General features: G+C 34.5%; 1 protein-coding gene across 1 annotated transcript in view; it reads left to right on the top strand.

Annotated features, from left to right (window-relative positions):
* Positions 1–20683, top strand: part of LOC121358848 (regulating synaptic membrane exocytosis protein 1-like) — a 160263-nt gene that overhangs the window by 50522 nt on the left and 89058 nt on the right. The window contains exons 14-20 of the mRNA XM_041477334.1: positions 4457–4616; positions 5088–5213; positions 9279–9341; positions 12724–12801; positions 13141–13254; positions 13718–13807; positions 19155–19238. Of these exons, the coding sequence (XP_041333268.1) occupies positions 4457–4616; positions 5088–5213; positions 9279–9341; positions 12724–12801; positions 13141–13254; positions 13718–13807; positions 19155–19238 (715 nt within the window). The remainder of the gene's footprint in view (positions 1–4456; positions 4617–5087; positions 5214–9278; positions 9342–12723; positions 12802–13140; positions 13255–13717; positions 13808–19154; positions 19239–20683) is intronic.

Raw genomic sequence — 20683 nt, forward strand, 5'->3', positions numbered from 1 at the left:
TGCACAAGTTTGTCCATTGTGACTTTAATTGATGCATTTGTTTGGCAGCTCTAAGTGGAGTTTGTCTGTTCGTGATTCCTGTGTGAAGTGAAAATGCATATGTGTGTGGGGTTTGTTTGCATATACAACCTGAACTCTTTAAAGGGAGTTAGACTTTAGGCACAGGGATAAAGAAAATCTGAGTCATCAGCCACAAATCTATGAAAGCCTGGACGGTGCATGGAAATGTGTTTTGCAATAAGACGTGGGAAAGGTTTCCAGTCCCAATGTCTGTCAAATTGTTTGAGAACTGCAGGCAGAGATTCACAAATGTGACTGGAGATCAAGTTCATATGTATGCATTTCTACCCTCCTGTCCAACCTTGTTGACTTGCCTAATGGCTAAATTGTTAAGCCTTTGGACTGCTCCCTTTGTTTGCACTGAATGAGCACTGCAGTATCTTCTCCATGAAACAGACTCTGTTGTTAAAACTAAGCTCTATGCAAGCTCCTTCATGTTCTGCAGGGCCTTTACCCCTTCCCTCCTCCTGCCCTTCAGTACCATGGTCCTCACCAGAGTGAAGCCCAGCTCTTGTATGGTTCAGATTTCTCACTCAATCTCTTGCACAGCGTGCATGTGGGAAGGAACAGAAAATATCCGTATTTCCCTTTAACGTAATATGGTGATGCACCATTTTGGAATAGCCTTTATTGGCTTCAACCACATTAGTCTAGTTTCGAGATATTCCTCCTCAAGGGAAGTACGAACATCAAAATTGAATTTGCAACACTTGACACTTAAGAAAATATTTCCCTTTGATGACCTGTCCAAGCTGTAGGCTGCCAGCTTCTCCAGGAGAATCCTGGGGAAACAGTGTACAAGATTGTAATAATTTAAAGTAAACAACATCCACAGCCTTTCCCTCACCCACTAAGAAGGTGACCTTGTCATAGAAGGAGATCAGGCTAGTCAGGCAGAATCTTCCTGAAAATTATTAATTTGCTCTTTTTCCTGAAGTATTGAGAAAAAAATGAAGTTATTTAGTCCCCTTAATATCTCAAGATTTTCACAAAGGTTATTGCTCATTTTCTAATACATAAACACATAACTATAAAATGTAAAACCAAAATTTTCACTTCATTTCCATGCAAGCTAAAAATATAAAGGAAAATAGTTTTCCTAATTTAACTAACCTTGAATATCCATAATACTATAGTTTCAAATGTTTTACCAATTGCTAAGGCAATTGCAGTATTAGAATTTAGAAATAACAAAGAAAACTATTTTCCTAGAAGTTTCAGCAGCTGTAAAGAATAACTTCTTGTCAGTGAAAGTAAAGATCATTACATCAAAAATGCTACTTTAATAAATTCCAAAATATTTAAAAAATGTATTTTTCCTTTGTCATATCACTAATTAACAAATCTTATCTTTCATGTAATTATACAAGCCTCCCTTATTACTAGTACCTTGCAATGATATACATCTCATTTTTTTAATCAGCTCTTAGATGTGTTCATAAAAGTTTATATCAACAGCTGAAAGTAACTTTATTTGAAGCTCAGATTTAAGAAAAATGATTTTGACAGTGTTTTTGTGGTATGCTGACATCCATTTACACAAAGAAAATATTCTTTTAAGTCTCTCAACCTCTGCGTATATGAGAGATGCTCAAGTTTCTTAAGTAAGTTTGTGGTCCTGAGCTGTTCTTACACCAGTCACTCTGTGTCTGTATTGTACTGGGCAGCCCAGTACTCCATAAGGGTCAGTGAAGGTTTTAATAAAATCTGTACATGTTTTAAGACCAATCTGTTTAACCAAATCTTCAGATTCCTTAATTAAGAAAAAAAACAAAAAAAAACCAAAAAAAAATCCAAAACCCTGATATACATCTGGCATTATCCCCAGTGCTATTTTTAACAAGCTGCATTGTTTATTCTATGGGTAACTCTTCAGAGCAGTTTATTTTTCTGTCACATGTAACCTGTATAAATGTATAAACCTGTATTTGCCTTCCTCCTGTAGCAGCAGGGTGGCATCAATGCACTACCTTTTCCTTGTCTGTATTTTCTTTAAGAAAAAATAATATAATTCTGGTATTGAACATTTGCTAGATCCATTTTCATCATCTGTCCTCTATTCATTTCCCATCACACCTGACAGTTTCCCATGAGCAAGTGAGAAACTTCTGCATAAATTACCATCATCTTGGTAATCTGCTATCATGCTGGTCCATGCAAAATTTTTCTCTCATCACCCTGAAGAGCACAGAGCCTTCGTATTTGAGGATATGAGGAAAGGTTACTGTTGCTGTCACTGTCATGGTCACTGAAAGTAGGGGTGTGATGTGACCAGTTTGACAATTCTAGAAATAATACTTGGGATAAGTATGAATTACTGTCTCTGTTCTGTAAGCTTTGTGTGCACACACTGCGTAAGAGTCAGGTATTGTTCCTGAGATAGCTTGACTGTGCAAAGTATATAACATAAAATCATCTTTCTATACTAGGTTTCTGGGTTTACAGAATAATCCTATGTACAGTTTTTTTAGGGAGACTAGAAACGCTCTATAAATACATTCTAAATTTAAATTTGTGTTTCATTTTTTAAAATTAAGTTGTATGTGTTTTAGTAGAATTGCCTAAAGATTGAAAAGATGTTTAGGATTTCTTTGGTTTTAGTGTTTAATGTATGTAAACTGCTCTTCCTACTCATAAGAGATGACAGGATGTTTTCTAGCACAAGCTTATTTGGAAAATGAATTATCTTTTTTGCAAATACAGCTTAGATTTAGTTATCCTGGGAAAGGGAATACACCCACCTTTTGTCATATTTTCTTCCTCTCACAAAAGACCCAGACAATTTCTGGTTTATGAATCTCTATTGAAGTCCTGAGGGAGCTCCCCTTTTGCTTCAAAATTTGCACCCAATCCTTGTCCTGAGATCAGGGAAATCCTCATGTTTCTTTGTAATTTTATTACAGAACTCTGAAACACTTTTTTGGCAGGTAAGGTACTCTAGCGTCACAACATATCAAAACCTGCAGAACACTGGAGTCCTAATTTGTTAAATGGTTGACAAACCCCAGTAGATAGTTTCATGCATGTTGTCAACTTCTAGAGGCCATTCGGATGCATTGATAAACTTCTACTCTTTTTGGGAAAAAAATGTGAATGCTACTTTGATGTTTGTGGTCAGGGTTCAAACTTGCAGCTAAAGAGGTTATTAAATGTCATTGAATACATGATCAAGACTCATGCAGACTCTGCATAGAGGGCACACTTTTAAAAGAGGGACTGTTTGTAATTTGTTAGAAGACCAGAGAAGAACTAGAAGAATTACACAAATTCTATAAAATATGAAAAAGACCCCAACGTTAAAACCCTGTAATGAGATACATAAAAAGTGCAATTTATTTAATTTATTAAACTTCTCCAATTGACAGTTGGGTGGCAAAATTGTAGTCTTTTCCTGCATGAAAAGAACATTTCTGATAGAAGCTGTTTTTTTAGCTGAACAAAATCACGTATTACAGTAACTTTAATTCTGGACAAATTCAGAGAAGAAGAAAAATTATTATTTCAATAGCTAAGCAAGAATTTGTCAAGTGATTAAAGGATGATTAAAGGGATGACTTTCTGTATCATTAAGGGATTTTCTGTCAAGGGATTCTTGTAATCTCATTTAAATGTCTAGAAATGAGCAAGTGAAGACTGAGCAGATCTCCTTAGGTTCTTTTGGAAAATTAACAGGTACCTTTTGAAAGCTGTTATCTTACTGAGCTTCATTGTCTTTTTTAGGATGGGAGTCAAAATGTATAACAAGGCACAGAGTGTGCTACCTAGAAACAGTCACAACAATGTTGAAATATTGAAAATGTGCTAGCATTCTACTGATTTTTAATCCTATTTAAAAATACTGTGAGAAATTTTTCTGCTTAATCACAATATTTGGAAAATATCATTCTGCACAGTATGCAACACCCACTATTCAGTACAATGTACTCTAAATCCTGGTAGTTTTTAAAAGTAGGTGGCTGTGGCCAGCTTCAGTCTTTAATTAAAACAAGAGGCAGAAAAATCCTTTATATATGAGCAGCCCTGTGTGAGTCTGTGCTGTTGTATGCAAGTGTGGTTTCTCCATTTTTTAGATGAGGTAAACCTGCACTGTTTAGGTTCTTTTCAATTATTTTTTTATATACGCAAAATACCAAGAATATTCTTCCCCAAATAAGAAAACCGCTCCACATCTTCCAGTACATCAAGAAGTCTCATTTTTTCAGTCTCTGTACATGTAGACATTTAATGGTAATGCTAGTGATTTATTCTGCATGATACATCGGGATGCACAACAGCTGAGTGATGACCTGAAAGCTGTGTAAGTGTTTGGATAGCTGCTCCTGGAAGACTAGTCATCTGAATTCTCTCTAAAGCCAGACCTTTATTCTCTAATTGCCTTTTGTTACCCTCTTGCCAGTAGGTTATAGGTCTAGTACTAGAGAAAGTAAATCCACAACGCTAACTGTGCCAGAGCAGCAAAGAACAACGACGCATCATCGTTCACGTTCCGTGTCTCCTCACCGTGGTGACGATCAGGGCAGGCCCCGTTCACGTTTACCAAATGTGCCATTACAGAGGTAGGCACCTCAAGGGGAACTCAGCGTGCTTTCATGTTTGTATAATTGTTTGTGTCATTATTAACTTTTCTCTTGTTCCGGAATTTTCCCAATTTTATAGCTTGGTTTTTCTATCGGAATTTATTAGTATTTGAACTTGATATATGCTTTCGTTATTCACTCAAGAGCACTCATGGGATAAATCATAACTTTGTGAGACTTACCTCTTTTTACTTGTATTTTATCTGTGGTTCATCATCTGTGTACTATAACTGATACATAGGTTTGGAAATTTTTTCACTCAGCAGCAGAATCTTGTATGAAGCCACTTAAGAATATTTCTAGGATAATAGTGGCATGTATAAATTGCGTAGTTTTTAATGGCATTCTTTCAGAAATCATGAATTAATAATTTATGATTAAAGAATTCCTTCAACCAACTTGTACTGTGATCCATTGTTATTCATGAGAAAACATACTTCTGCTTTTCAGGAGTTTAGATGAAATTCATCAGATGAGAAGATCACGTTCTCCAACTAGACACCATGATGCCTCCAGAACTCCAGTTGATTACAGATCCAGAGAGATGGATAGTCAGTATTTGTCTGATCAAGAAAGGTACATTGTCAGCCTGAACATGGAAAAAAGTTTAGAAATGTTGTCAGTTTGCCTAATTTTCAAATTTTCATTAGAAATGTGACTGATAGCAATGGGGAAGGGAGAGAATTCATCATAACTGATAGATCTAGTGCCATGGTTAAATTATCTATACCTTTTTTTTGGTAAAACTCTGTACTGGATTGACAGTAATTGCAGGTATCTAGACAAATTAATCTTGTCTGTTTTTTCTAGATATTCTATTGCTTTTTCCCAAATGAAGCCCAGAGATTTTTGCTAGAAACCCATGCATCTTCATGTATGCTCTAGCTCTTCTTTGTGCTGGCCAGCAAACTACCAGACATTAATTCCTCCTAGCTGGGAGTTGGAGGCATGCTAGTTTGGATTCATATGCTTACACATTTTGTACACCTATGAGTGCAGTCTCCCTGCATCTTATGTAACATTCTGGTGAATTTTGTACATTACCCAGACATAGCAAGGATAGTTGCAGTACTAGTTGTAGTGTGTAAAGATTTCCAGTCTTAGATGTGTGACACATACACATCTTTCCCTGGAATACACAGAGTGGCTACACCCAAAGAACGCTTGGCCTACTCTCGTAGGCACTGTTTTTGTGTCTGTCTTCTGATAAAATTGAAGAAATTAGGATTTCTTTTTAGTTTATACCTGAAAAAAAAAAAAAAAGCTTAGAAAGGTATTTCAGCTCAGCAGTTGTGAAAAATAATGACAGTCGCGTAGATTATCAATCTTTATGGGATGTTGTTTACTTTAAAAAAAATCATATCTAGACTATAATAGCAAACTTACCATTCAGATAAGATCAATTGTCACAGTAATGTGTTTGATTTTTTTTTCTTGGTAGTAAGTAACTACTTTTAGAACTAAGTATAACAAAATCTTTCCCTAAAATCCAGTAAATTCCATATGGAACATACATTTCATAGTGACGTGAAAACATGTAAACATTAAATCATAAAAATTTCTGGAAATCATTGGCCAGATTTGAAGCAACAGAAAGACTGAATAATAGATGGCTCTTGTAGTTCAGCTAGTTCAGTTTTGTATATGATCTTGCCTGTTTTACCTTTGTAGTGGTAACATAGGTGTGGGAATTACTGAGTTATCTGGTACATTAAAAATTCAAATAGGCAAGAAGTGTGTATAGAATTGACTAAGTTGGATTTTTGCACTGAGTTTTCTTTCAGAAGTGAATTAAAATTGTTTTTAGATATAGTAGTCAGATTTATAGTTAGGCTAATTCAAGTAAGATCCACTTGTTGCAATTTTTTTCTGTTATTATTTATTTTGGGCAGTGATATATTCAAAAGATTCCTGAAGATATTTATTGAATTTATTTGATATTCATCAGATTTGAAGAGAAAAAGGCTTTTAAAAGTAGCTTTTGTCAGTATAAATATAGACAGTTAGCTGTCTAGAAATTTCTCTTTTAGTAAAGCCTCAAACCTGGACATAACTGGTGATATATGCATGGATTATGGTTGGAGAGGAGCTGGGTTTACACTGAGCCTTTCTTGGGAATGAGCAATGAGCTGCTGGATTTGTTCAGAGTCTTCAGTTCTTTTCAGTGTTCACAAAGCTTTTTTGGAAGTTTAGAGACCAGACATGAGGGATGTACGTGTCTTATTTGTAGGATTTAAAGATGGGTCCATGTCCTTATGTCCTTGGATAATGCTGTCTGCAGTGGTCTCCTTTTCCCCATTTCCCTTTTCACCTTTTCCTCCAGATTTCATCAGTTGTGAATACTGTTTAATTCTGGCAGGTTTTGCCAGCTTTCAGTAGAAAAGAATAGCATCATATGAAAGATCCAAACCAGGTTTTGTTAAGAAAGATCCTCTGTCACATCCAAGAATTGAAAAAATTCAACTTCATCAAATATTATGGATTAGCATCAGTAGTGTAGATATTATGTGTTGTGCATTTACTGAACCCTTCACCTAAAGAAGTACATTCACTTAAATATCTAATGTAAACTTGGCTTGAAAGCTGAGGAATTACCCAATAATTGCATGCCAGAGATTACGGCTGCTGCTTAGTTTCAATAATTTTCTCGATGATCTGTTAATGGTTCAAAATCAATATTAAATCATAACATAGGTCTTGTAAAAATAGTTACTACCACTCTTTTACAGAAGCATCTGTTGCAATAAGTTTCCAGTGGAACTTATTTGTCCACTTCAACAGTGTTATATATATTTATATACATAGACACACACATATATGAATATATATAAACTGTTAGGAAAAGCTTTTTATTAGAAAACCATTGTCCAATTTTCAAGAACATGACACTTTTTTCCCTTTTTTTTTTTTTTTTTTTTGTGTTTCTTTTATTCCTAAAAGTAAAGATTTTATTCCTAAGTAAAATCTCTTAATTATGAGTATAGAAAACATTTGTTTGGGAATAGTAATCTCTACTTTAAATGTCTCCCAAAACAGATTTAATTTACCAGAGAACTGCATATTCTCACAATCACAATACTGGTAATCTTCTTGATGGATTCTTTTACTTTTTTTTTTTTTTTTTTTTTTTTTAACTAGAAGATTTCATGGTGGATTTGTTATTTTATATCACTTTTCAGGATGACTTTTTTATTAGTGTTTGCTCTGGGCCAATTACAATAGATACTCTTTGGCTTAGGAAAGGTAAATATTAAGAAAGTACCCAATGATTTAATGTTGACTTTGCATATACTTTGCAACTCTAAAGAAAATAGTAATTTTTTTTCCTAAAATCCATGGTTGTTTCTAATTTGGAAAGATGCATATAAATTCTGCCAGTCCTCTGAGCTTATGAATAGAAATTTGGCTTAGAAAGAAAATTGAAAAATTCAGTTCAACTCTAGTATTGTTGCATCAATCTAGTGGCTCCAGATGTAATTAAATCTTATATGACTCACAAGGCATTATTTCAATCTGACCTGTTTAGAATTTTAGATTTTAGGTAAATAATGCCTATAGTGTATCAATGAAATGCATTATTTTATAATGACATGAAGTGTGAAACACGTTGAACAAGTGCTGCTTTATCTGTTTTGTAATATTTTCTCTCCTTTTTTTTTTTTTTTTTTTTTTTTTTTTTTCCTTTTTTTTTTTTGGGTTTCCCTTTTTTTTTTTTGCCATAGTACTTCATGGGATTCCCTGCTTCTTTTAAAATTAGCATGTTTCCATGAAGCTTATCTTTAATTTCATATTTACAGTGATAGGAGTTTTGGAGCTTGGTCTTTCTGATTGTGTTGAAGTGCATAAAACTACAGGCTTAATTCAAGGAATATTTCATGTCATAGTCATATTTACCATAGGCATAAATATACATTAATTTTATCATCTTGCTGGCTATAGTACGTGTTTGCTTACAGTGTAATTACAGTAGAATAGATGACTGATTTTCCTCAATTTGAAAGAACAAGAAACAAAAAGTCTGATGGCTGATTAGCTTTTCTGTTTGTTTCAATAGGATTGTCATTACAAAATACCTCTTGAGAGAAACGAGTCAGAATTTATATTTGGCCAAACACAATGTTTCAAATGAACATATATTTTTGATTTTCCCTAAAGGGTGACTGGTTATTCTTCCCATAAACCAACCTGCACTAAATCATTATCAAACCTTCACTGCTTTTACATGTATGGTTTTGCAGCTTAGGAAGCCACAAAACCCAACACAAAACAAACAACAGGCATCTTTTTTTTTTTTTAAAGCAGTTCTCCATTAATTAATTCATGAGACAGGAGGTTATTAGAAAACTGCAGCCATTTTATGTTATTTGTTTCATCATGAAGAGCTCTGAAAAGTAATTCTGAATTTAAAAGAAAAATATCGCAGAAGGAGGTGCCACACTAAAATGTTGTTATTGAAAATGTAGTTATTTTATGCATTTTTTGACTCATTTTTTGAGACATGCAGTCTTATCAGACTATCTATCTGGGTGAATGCTTGTCATTTCTTTTGATGTTTTCATTTGCTTATCATTGGCATAACCCATGTCATCTAATGCTTCATAACTATATCTGTTTCACTCACCACCCATCCTGTCTGTGCAGTGAGCTTCTTATGCTGCCCAGAGCAAAGCGAGGAAGAAGTGCAGAGTGCCTACACACCATCAGGTAAATACAGGAGTGTGGGAATCACAAACACATCTGGGTAGCTGTGCGTACTTCGTGTGCCCAGCGTTTTTTCCATGGTGCTGTTTAGTCCCAGTACGTAAAGAACTTACGAGTACATTGTGATCTAGATGTCAGTCATTCTTTTGTCTTTGTTTTAATTCAGATTCAGATGTGTGTATCTGTTTTTGAACCTCAGTAAGTAAGGACTAAAGGAGCTGAAGAGACTTTGGTTTTGCAGTTGTGTTGTGTGGTAGATTTTCTGTCTAGTCACAAAAGTCCTGATCTCCCAATGCATGACAGCACTGTAATAATTTCAAACATTGCTTTTTAGTTGGTTTTGCTTTCTTTTATTTGAATTTTTATGTTTATATACAGCCATGCACAATTAATCAATCTTTGTTGTGTGACACCTAATCTCATGCTGATTTAGTCACTTGCAGGGGAATACTGAGTACAAGGGCTTACTGGAAGTCCCAGATTTGAGGGGTTTTGTATCACTTTTTTTTACATCTAAAAATTGTTCTATAAATTGGAACCACATGTAAACTTTGTCGTTTGGGCCCATTAATCTCTTGTTTCAAAGCTAGGAGCTCCCTGATTTACTACTTTCCAGAGTTGTGAAACTAAACAGGACTGAAATATCTTTACCTAAAAAATCAAAGTCTGCTCCCCCACCTTTTTTTTCACCATGTCTGTTAACTGTGTTAAAAATCCATGACATTGTGTAGAACGTCTTTCATTTACAATAAGTAAAAATGTTGTTTGAAGTTAAAGTAGTTAACCATTCAACTGATTCAATCAGGTAGTTGTCCTTTGTTCCTTCAGGATCTGGGTGTTGATGAGAGTTTTGTGTCAGTACTAAATGTTTAAAATCATCAAATGTTAAACCGTGTTGTCTAGTGCTATTATTCATTTATTTAATGTAGGATTTTCTCCTACAGAGTACTGTTTCTTTTCTAAAATGTCTTGGCTTGCTTTAATTTTCATCATCAAATTTGAAGCAGTATTGAAGATGCTGTGATAGGGTTTTGTTATAAAGCAGAGTAGTATAAAACTAAAATAATAAATATGTAAGCTTTCAAAAAAATCTGCACCAGTGAAGCTGCTAAATTAAGTTTTTTTTAAGTTATCAGTAGAAATATTTTCATTCTTGTACTTCAGCTAAAAAGGCTTTTTCCTCAAGATTTTAGGGTTTAATAATTTATTTAAATTCTTGTTATTTTATGTCTGTTTATAGTCAGATAATAGCAATTCTTCCTGCCTCCTTTCCATGTCCTTTTTGCTCCATCTTCTGTAGCTTCATTCTCTTCCTGTCCCCAGCCTTGTGCTTTCTCCTTTCCCTCTTAAAGATTATAATTGTTAATACAGTTTTTCAATGACATTGCTTAAAGTCTTGATTAATGAAGTAAATACAGCATTATAAACTTCTGGTGCACTTTGCCCAACCTTTAGCTTTCCAATAGTTTTACAAATCTACCAAACCAGTTTTTTTGGTCAGAGCAAACAGTTATGCACAACTTTTCACAAGCTGTGTCCTTTTTGCAAGGACAGCAATAGAGTTAGGTAATAGCTACACTGAATTCAGAGCCTACAGCATTTCCTTGCCTTTTTCTTTATTCCATTTATTGTTACAGCATTTTTGTGATCAAAAAACCCAAAAATTTCACCCTTTAAAAGTAATAGTAGTGTTATACTATAAAACAGAATGGTACTTATAATAATGTATTGAAGATGAATATAAAAGCCATAGAGGACAATAGACTAATTCTTTGAAATGTAACTCTGATGCTTATACACCCCAATTCCAAATAATACCCCGAGACTGGCAATATACATTCTCAAAAAATAGTTTTGGAAAGAGTTTCAGCAAAAATTTTTTCTATGCCATCTTCTGTCCTTTCTTATTTCTAGTGACTCGACATTTATTAATGTTAGAAATTTTATAAGGCTTTATCCTTGTCTTCTAGACAGCTTGCTAATTAATTAGTCCTTGAGACAGCTTCAGCTTAAAATGGGAAAGAAATGTTAATGGTTTCATGTTAAATGAAAGAAATTGGGTAGTACAAGCTACAGAGTTAAGATATATGGTGAGTTTAATGCACTAGTTTGGAATACTAGTCCTAGCTATCCATCCTGTTGCTCTGTATGCAATTATTAACTAATAGAGATGGTGGCAAGGTGTGTACCTATGCTACAGATCACGGGTTGCCACATTCCATGTCTTAGATCACCCCTACTTTGATTGGTAATATCTGCTCATGTGCCAGGATTGGCCTGATGACAGCCATTCCTTTATTCCTCCTGGGCAATGTTACAGTGACCTCTGATAGAGAATTCACCAGTGGTGACCACTAAACCCATACAAGAAGGGTCAAAGTTCCTCTGTTAAATCCCTTAGGGTTTTACAAACACTGATATTTCCAGGCAGAGAGTTGATTCATCTCTCTGTGACACAGCCACGTTTCTAATGTTGATCCTGCTGTGCTTTGGTCCAAGGCTTAACAGGAATCAAATGTCCTATCAGGACAGACTGTTGCAAAATCCTCAAGCCTGCTGGTTCTTCTCCTAGTAGTTCCATAGTTGTGCCCTAGTAGGGTATGTGGAAAATTGTTAGAATGCTGTTACTAACCCTTAGCCATTAAACGGCCATAATTCCCATTCAGCAGCTGCTGTCTTTAAATTTCTCTCTGGTTCAATGGGTAGAGCTGGCTGATAAAATAAACATTTCCTTCTCTAAAATCTGTGATGATATTAGACAGTTGTCATGTGACAACTTAGTGCTGTATTGGCTGATGTAGTACTTCTCCTCAGTTTTTTAATTAGCTTATAATTAATAATATTTATTACTGGTAAATTTTGAAGCTGATATGCCACTTTCAAAAGACTTCCACATTCAAAAAAGCCAACTGCTAATACATATGTAATTAAACTTTTGATACTATATATCCCTATTTTAATGAGAATTTCATGCGTAGCTACGGAAGAGGTAAAAATCTCTGCAGGTCTAAGTAACGCATCACTAAGAGAAATAAAGAGGAAATTTAATATCAACTTAAAATAGTCTGTACATTTTAATTAAAAGTATCTATAAATGGAATATATATTACTTCCATTTCAAGAAAACATCTGAGCTGTACTAGCATTGGCCTAAGTTCATGAACTTTAATAAGAAAAGTGTTAATACTAAATTTTTTCCCCTAATAGCTGTCACGCTACTTGAGAAAAATGTAAATGAGATATCTACTCCTACAGCTATACAATATAAAAAATATTATGCATTTATTTTATGTTCTGGTCAGTCTTGGCTTGCCTTTACCTGTCTTTTTATTTCTGGCATTTTTTTGTGTTGTCCTGTGTTCTTTTCTGACCCACCACATTCCAGAAGTTCTGTTAGGCACTATAAAACATTACCACCCAAGATGCCTTTACTAGAAAATGGTACTCATTGGAACCTATACAGGTAAGAAGTGTTTAGAGTCCCCTTTAAGTAGTTAGCTTCTTTTTTAAAAAAAATAAATAGACTTCCCTTGCTAAGAAAAAAAAACCAAAATGTTTAATACATTTTTGTGACTGAGAGATAAGGAATAAAATCCTAAAGTAACATAATGTAGTTATTTAAATTAACACCTATGTTACAAAAAAAACTAAACCAAACTACTTTGTATTGGTTGGAGTTGTCTGCACTGTTAAAATTATATGTTGCATTTTTTTCTCTATTACATTCTTTTGTTTATGTATGAGATTTCTGTTACATGTTAAATTTATTTTCGTTTTGTTTAAATAATTTTAATTTACAAAGCTCAACTCTTCCTGCATGTGCTAAGACCAAACCCGTGATTAGACAGGATATTTCACTCCTTCATGATTGCCTTAACTTACGAATATCGAAATTTGGAGATGATCTACTGGTTAGGTAAGACACTGAGGATTAATCCCCCAACTTGTTTGGTATCTAATATGGATTTTGCAGAATAAATGAGCTTCACTGTAAAGGGATTTCACATGACATATAGTGGATCACATTATTTTATGTTGGCTTAAAATTTACTGCTGTTAATAAGGATATAACTTTATTGTTTGGTATTTCTCATTCCACTTTTCTTACAAGTGGATGCTGTTCTGTCTCATTCAGTTTTAAACATTTCAATGATATTTGCAAAAAATTTCTCGCAGCCTTTTGTTTGCTTTTATTTTCTAAACAAATCTTGACACTCTCATCCAGTCAACGCTTTTACGTTTTCCTTAATTAATTCATTGTGGTTCTACATTTTCTGTAAAGAGAGCATTATTTTATGAGTTAATATCTAACATTGTATTCCTTTCTTTGTTTTCTTTTTCTTTCTCTTCTACCATTGGATGCAATGCACTGGCACTAGTGAACTGCAGCCCTCCCTTGACAGGGCTAGGAGTGCTAGTACCAACTGCTTGAGACCAGATACTAGTTTGCATTCACCAGAACGAGAAAGGTATAAAATAAAAACTTATGAATTTCTTGTCATCTGTGCTGGTGATCTTTATAAGTTTTGTTTTTCTTCACATGAGTATTCCACATTCTTGTACATTCTTGTCTGCTTTGGTATTTGTAGACATTTTTGCTCCTGTATTCATGTATGTCATGTAAACTGTGTCTTGGAGTTTATGACTGCTTCTGGCTACTTCCTTTGTTTTGGTTCAAGCTGATGTTCATTGTTTACAAAAGTCCTCAGTATGCTGATAATAGCATTGCAGTGTTAAGTATTTTGAAACTACCACTTGGTTGTGAATCTTCATCATCATTTGCCAAAAAGCATTGCATCTGTTCCTTGCTTGTTCTATGGACTGCTAATAAAGCGGTGGCATAAATTAGGAAATACAACAAAGCTTTCACATTTCAAACCAGAACTGTATCAATACTGATATATTTTTTACAAAACAGCCAAACATCATTGCTTTCTTTAATCTGCTGTATCTGCTTTTGCAAGGTGGATAACTGCATTAAGGTTTTTTTGCTCTGATATTATATTAAGATGCACATAAGTCTTATGACATGTTTACAATTTAAATGAAATATTATTGTGTCACATACATTGTGCAGGCATGTTATGGATGCTTTCTGTACTTTCACAATTACAATAGCTTGATTCAAAATTTTAGGTGAATCAAATACTACTGGTGTAAAAAAGGTGATTCCACAAGAGAATTTTTCATCACTATCCATATTTTTGGCTAAGAATTATACCACTTTAGAGTGAGATTTTAGGCTCACTAAGGGCAGTAATAGGCTCCCTTTGAGTGGGAATAGGACAGAATTACATTTTATTCTGTCCAGTACATGTTTAACTAGTATGGAACTTAATAGTGCTTTTTTAGTCAATACTGGTGGTTTTAACAGTTGTGTTATTTTCTTTATTGTGGGGCAGGATGCCTGAAGAAAAGCACTAAGAATGCACTTTCCTCTTTGAGATAGGGTTTCACCTGAGTTTTTTGTTTATGATTTCCCTTTCCTTTCTCCCCACTTCCTGCTGCTCCTTGGCTGGAACTGTGCTTTTTCTTAAGTTGTGCTCCTGTTACAGAGAAGTGACTAATGTTCTGCTGAGTTATCCCTGATAGATCTACAGTAGTTTATTCCTATTTAAGTCTGAGCTCAAGACGTTACAGACACTATGAACATGGTTATTAAAAAACAACCAAAAAAAAAATCAGCTGATATAGAATGAATGAAATATGGGTATTTTTCTAGATCTTTTTAAAAAATAGTGTAACATCATATTAATAACTGAATGTGTATATACATACAGCTGCCTTCATCTACAAGCAGTTACTTAATGTAATTGCGTGTAAATGTGAGCAGTGTGTTCTGTACTTGCTTCAAGATGCCACCCATCAAGTTGAATATTCAATGAAACACTAACTGGTAATTATAAACTATCTATTAAAAATTTTGTACTCAAAACTACATCTGTCCTGATGTGAAGTAGTTCTAGCATGCCTTTAGAATTCATGTCCACCTCTGTCCACTGGGCACTGTGCAGAATCTGCATAGTTTTGCACGAGCTCCTCATAAAGTAAAGTGGCATCTGGTGCTACTAAACATGTGGTTTTGCCAAATCATCAGTGTATCTGATGCAGAAAAAATTCCCCATCACTGTGAAAGTTTTTTCTTAGCTTTTAGAAGTCCTAAATAGGAGGTTTTGACTTGGGATCCTTTATAGAGCAGAAAAGCTCTTGTTAAGGAAGTTGATATTCAATTTTTTCTTGATCATTTAATTGAAAATAATAAGGTATGTGTGGCTTTGGCAGAGGATTTTTTTTCATTTTTTGTGACATAGAAGATTTTCCTATGCAGCCCAAATTTGGGAGGAGGATATTATATTTAATATATAAACCCCACCAAATTAATATTTTTGTTTTGGGGAATATAAATTTTAGATTATTTAATTCTCCTCTGTTGAATGTGGAACTGCTTACACTTGAACGTGAAGTTAGTCCTCAGTTGCATGTGATGATAGAGTCATCTTCAGTCTGAAGAACACAGAATTAAATTCAGGGTCTGTAGAAAGCATTTTGGTTCTGTTCAGGACAAGATAAGAAAAGAAGATTTAAATTACAGTAAGACAAGTTTACCTTAAGTGGTAAAAAAAATCTCTTTTGAAAGTAATTACAATGTAATACTAAACACAATAAAAATTGGAATGTAATAGACAATATGGAAAAGGCTGTTTCATTACTGGACACTTAGAGGAGATGAGACTTTTGTCAGGTCTAGAATTGGTCCATCAAAGAGAAGCACTCTAAGGTTTTGTGAAGTCCAATCTACAGCCCTTTATCAGTATTTGAGACACTTGTGTTGAAGACGTTGTTAGTTGTTTTCATGTTGTTTCTTCTTCCTTCTCCCCTCCCTGAATGACAGCATTGTAGGTATTATTTAAAAGTCTAGACTTCTAAATAAAGACTTCTAAATACACATGTGTGTATTTTCTTTTACAAAACTAGGAATATACTTACCTATGGAAAATTACTTCTGCTTATTCCCTGTAAACTCAGAGGGTGTGAATTAGATTATATTTGAGAACAAGAGCTAAAGTAAACCACATTTTAACAAAATGGTAGTGTTATAACAGATGGACAGTAGAGCCCTATTTCTCTCTCTCACAGATTTTCTGGAAACAGTTTTGATCCTTGAAGTTTATACAATATAATTCATGTCATCTGGAATGGTCAGAATAGTTACTGGTTTTTAATACACTGCTTTGCCAGTAAAAGTCATTCTATTGACTTGCTTATACCAGCAGAAAACTACTTTAAGCTCTATATTTGAATTTGTGATATGAAAGTCTAGTTAGTTTCAGTATAGCAGAACCAAAACAACGAGGGCAGAAATCCTTTTATCCTCCTAAAAGTTCCATCATTTGACCAAGTCCATATAACTTGACTGGCAAACTAACCTTGCTTTGACACATGCCTGATAAAGTTTTTTGTTAAATGGACTTATTTTGTACAGAGTTTAATCCTTCATGTACTTTTCTTTTGCACAGTATACTCCAGGACACTCAAAAATATTGATCCCCTACTAATACCTCTATGCAGTTGCACCATGCCTGCCTTTTTTTTTTCCTCTCTTCCGACCATCTACCCTCTATTTATTCCAAGCTGGTTTCTTAATTTGTTTTTTTCCAAAATGATTTGTGGTTGAAGTTCCTTTGATGATCTGCAAGGCATCTTTAAGTTTATAATATTGCCATTGAAAGTGTTTTTCCTGCTACTACTTCATTATGCTTTGGTTTTTTTTCATTATTATCCTTTTCTCTGCGTCTCAAAATTTCTGCTTTTTTTTCTTGTAAATTGAGTGCTATTTCTTTAGAATGGAGAAATTTCTTTTCAACACCCAGTCTCTGCTCAGGAGAACACTTAGACCTGAGGTTCAAGGGCAGACTCTGAACTGATTTAGGAATGATTTCTCATCATAATAGCACGTTCCCCAGACTGATTTAAGATTGCATCAGTGATAGTTAATAATATGTAGTGTGGCTATTATTTACCCTCTAAATTTCTGCTGTTGCAAGCAGTTGTATGTGTGTTAGCACAAGAAAGTTGCACTGATTTGTACTTCTAGTGTGCTTTTGGCCTGAGACATCACTTAGTGGAGGTCTGAGCAATTAAAACTGAGGAGCACGCCCAGAGATTAGGTCATGTACAAGGGTCAGCAAACCTGCAAAATATGGTCCCACAGCTGTGTTAGATTTATTCTGAGGTGCTTCACTGCAGTGGGAATCAAAACAGGATGTTTGCCATCAGCTGGCCACTACTATCTAAACAAGAGACAAAGCTCAGCAGTTACCTGTTACCTAATCATAAACAGATACCAGGGAGCTTGATCCAATTAAAGCTTGTCCTGATTTCATGTTGATTTTAATATTGCATGCCCTTAACCGTTATGTTGAATACCCCCATTTCCATTTAAAATAATTACAGTGAAATAACTGTTTGCATTAGGTCTGTGACATACTGTCTTTCTGCTTCTTTCCAACCATGTAAAGAAGTAGGTAGTTACATGTTGGTGTTGTACTGTGGCTCACAGTCATTCAGCATTCAAGGAAAAGGAGCATATTCTGAAATTTCCTACTGAATTACCTAGTTAATTCTTTCAAATGCTCTTTAATATCTGTGGTGGATATCAGCATATTAAGGGCTTTGACTGAGTGCACTGATGCATTAACATTTTCTTTAACTCTTGCTTTGGAGAGAAAAAGAAACTAACTACTAACAACCTATTTGCTCTTAAAACATCTGAAAGACCTACCTAAATGTTCAAATAATGTTCATGTCCCTGAAACCTTTGTTATTTGCATGTTCCATAAATCAAACCCTTTTCCTTATTCCATGGACTGGAAGAATGCCTCAGAAAGGGAAATATTAGATACTTGTGCTGAATTTATGCAAACATTTTGTTATTTGTCAATGAATCAGTTTGTTTTGTTATTGTAAATCATTATGCATACACTTCTTGCGTTACAAACACGACATCCCAAAAAAATAAGCATTAGTCCATAATATAGTATATATAATTCTGAATTGAATGAGCTTTTTTGAGAAAAAAAATCTCATAATACATCAGTTTTCATTCTCAATTTAGGTCCTTTTTGTTGGCTTTAGTAGTGTAACATAATGTCCTTGCATGTACTGCGCGGATGAAGAGAAATGAACAGAAGAGGAAGCTGGCTGCACTTTCACACTTTCAGTATATGTTTACAAAAGATAAAAAATTACCCCCGTACTTGTACACAAGTGTGTGTATCTTACTTTTAGCTAAATAATTTACCTGTATTCTTTCACTGCATTCCAGAAAAAGGTGACTTTATGCCCTAGAACTTTTATAATAATTAATAGTCCTACATTTTTACTGAGATTACATTTTCCCATGTAAATAGCTAGGAGAGATGGGATTAGCAAAATACCAGGATCATGATCATCATACAGTCTTTAAAAGTATTTGCTAATTTGGAATTGCAACTTCCTACACAAATGGCAGGCTTTTAGGTAGTCAAGCATTTGAGACTATTTGAAAACTTAATGGTACACCATATAGCAGATTTATATTGGTGTAAATTCTGCATCTTTGGGCACACCTTCTCTTCATTTCAAATGTGATGTGTCTGCATTAAGCAGCCTTAAGTAAAGTGTACTTGGGTATTAGAAAGCTGTTAGAAAAAATAATTAAATTACACTCTTCCATTACTTTTTTGGGGTATTTTTCCAGTCCCAAATCCCATATATTTAATTTTACCACAAACTAAATACCGTATTTTTTTCCTGTTTTATTGAACGGGCAAACAGGGGTAGATGGTCCCCCTCCCTAGAGAGGAGACGACCTACTAGTCCCAGGATTCATATCCAGCATGCATCTCCGGAGGATGACAGGTACTAGTCAACTCCTCCCAGTTGAAAAATGGCTTACTGCATCTTGCACTCTCAGTGGAGTACACTGACATTTAGAAGTGTGCATTTGTGTGGAGACTTACAACCTCCAGAAGCCCAAAATAAAACAGCAGTTTAGATATCATCTCTGCATTTTGTTGAACTGTTATAAAGCACAGAAGAATGAACATCTTTCCAAGTTTTCTGTTTGTCTTAATAGTCACAAGACATGAAATATGATGTCTGATGCAACAGAACATCATCTGTGTTAATGTTCTTTAGTCTGTTTTTACCTGCTTCTGTAAATGGTGCTGGTGCTTTCACTGTGGTGCTTTATAATGTGATAAATACTTGTTGCTAGAGCATATTCTTGTATATATGTTTGTTTTCATTGGTTTTGGTTTTCCTTTTTTCAAACTGTTCCTAATGGGAAAAAAACCCCACAGGCTGATATGTTGGAGGTCTTGTTAACAATTTCTAGTCGATATATGTAAAAATTGGCACTGTTTGTAAATTCTGTCCAAATCAGGATGACCTCCATGGAGCAGGGTTCCCTAATAAGGTAGGTTTTGATTAAGAACATCAGGGCTCTAAATAAATTCTTATGCTTAATATCACCTGTGATTAACAGAAGCACCTTTGTTTTTTACTTTTCACAAGCTTTCTAATCACTTGAGTTTTGGTATCCCATTGCTTTGGCAGCAGTAATTTTTTCTTTGTTATTTTATTTCCAGATAGATCTGGCTTTATTTTAAGCAGAAATTTTAATTTCTATTTAAGTGCAGTTTCAAAAATTTTCGTAAGTATTTTATATTCCAGTAAGTGACAGGACACAGATTAATGTAAATACAGGTGAATGTAAATAATCTGTACATGAGCTTATGGAGTTGCATTTAAAACCGTAAGACTGAAATACCAGTGGTGCCAGTCCTGACCTTCTGCTAAAGTCTACCCACAGTACTGATATTTGTACTGTGATTCATCTTGTTTGCTTGATACTGGAAATATTCCACTCAGACCAGGTGGGAAGAGTGTAACTGTGTGTGGGTAGTATTTCCTTTTTTTTAATTTGAGTTAAACAGCATTATAAATTACAGAATTAAAGTAGTGAAACATGGTTTTAAAGCTGTCCTCCCTTACAGATACTGCATTTCCAGAAATTTTGCCAACACATCCCTTTGATGGGACAGCTATTAAGAGTTTGGAAATGTACTTTATGTCTTTTAGGCATTTTTAAGTAATTTTGGTTCTCATTTTTTGAGTCAATTGAAAGATTGCCTTTGACTTCAGGGTATCAGACTTGAAAAAATCAGTGAAATAAGGTTTTAATCTAAATGCTGCCATTCTCAATGCCAAATAGTAAGCCTTTTTACATCAGCTGAAATTTTGTGCAGAAAGGCTGAAATCATCTAACACCCACCAGCAAACCTTTTACAGTGAAACATCTG

The sequence above is a fragment of the Pyrgilauda ruficollis genome, unplaced genomic scaffold, assembly GCF_017590135.1.
Source record: "Pyrgilauda ruficollis isolate IOZ18807 unplaced genomic scaffold, ASM1759013v1 scaffold40, whole genome shotgun sequence".
NCBI lineage: Eukaryota > Metazoa > Chordata > Aves > Passeriformes > Passeridae > Pyrgilauda > Pyrgilauda ruficollis.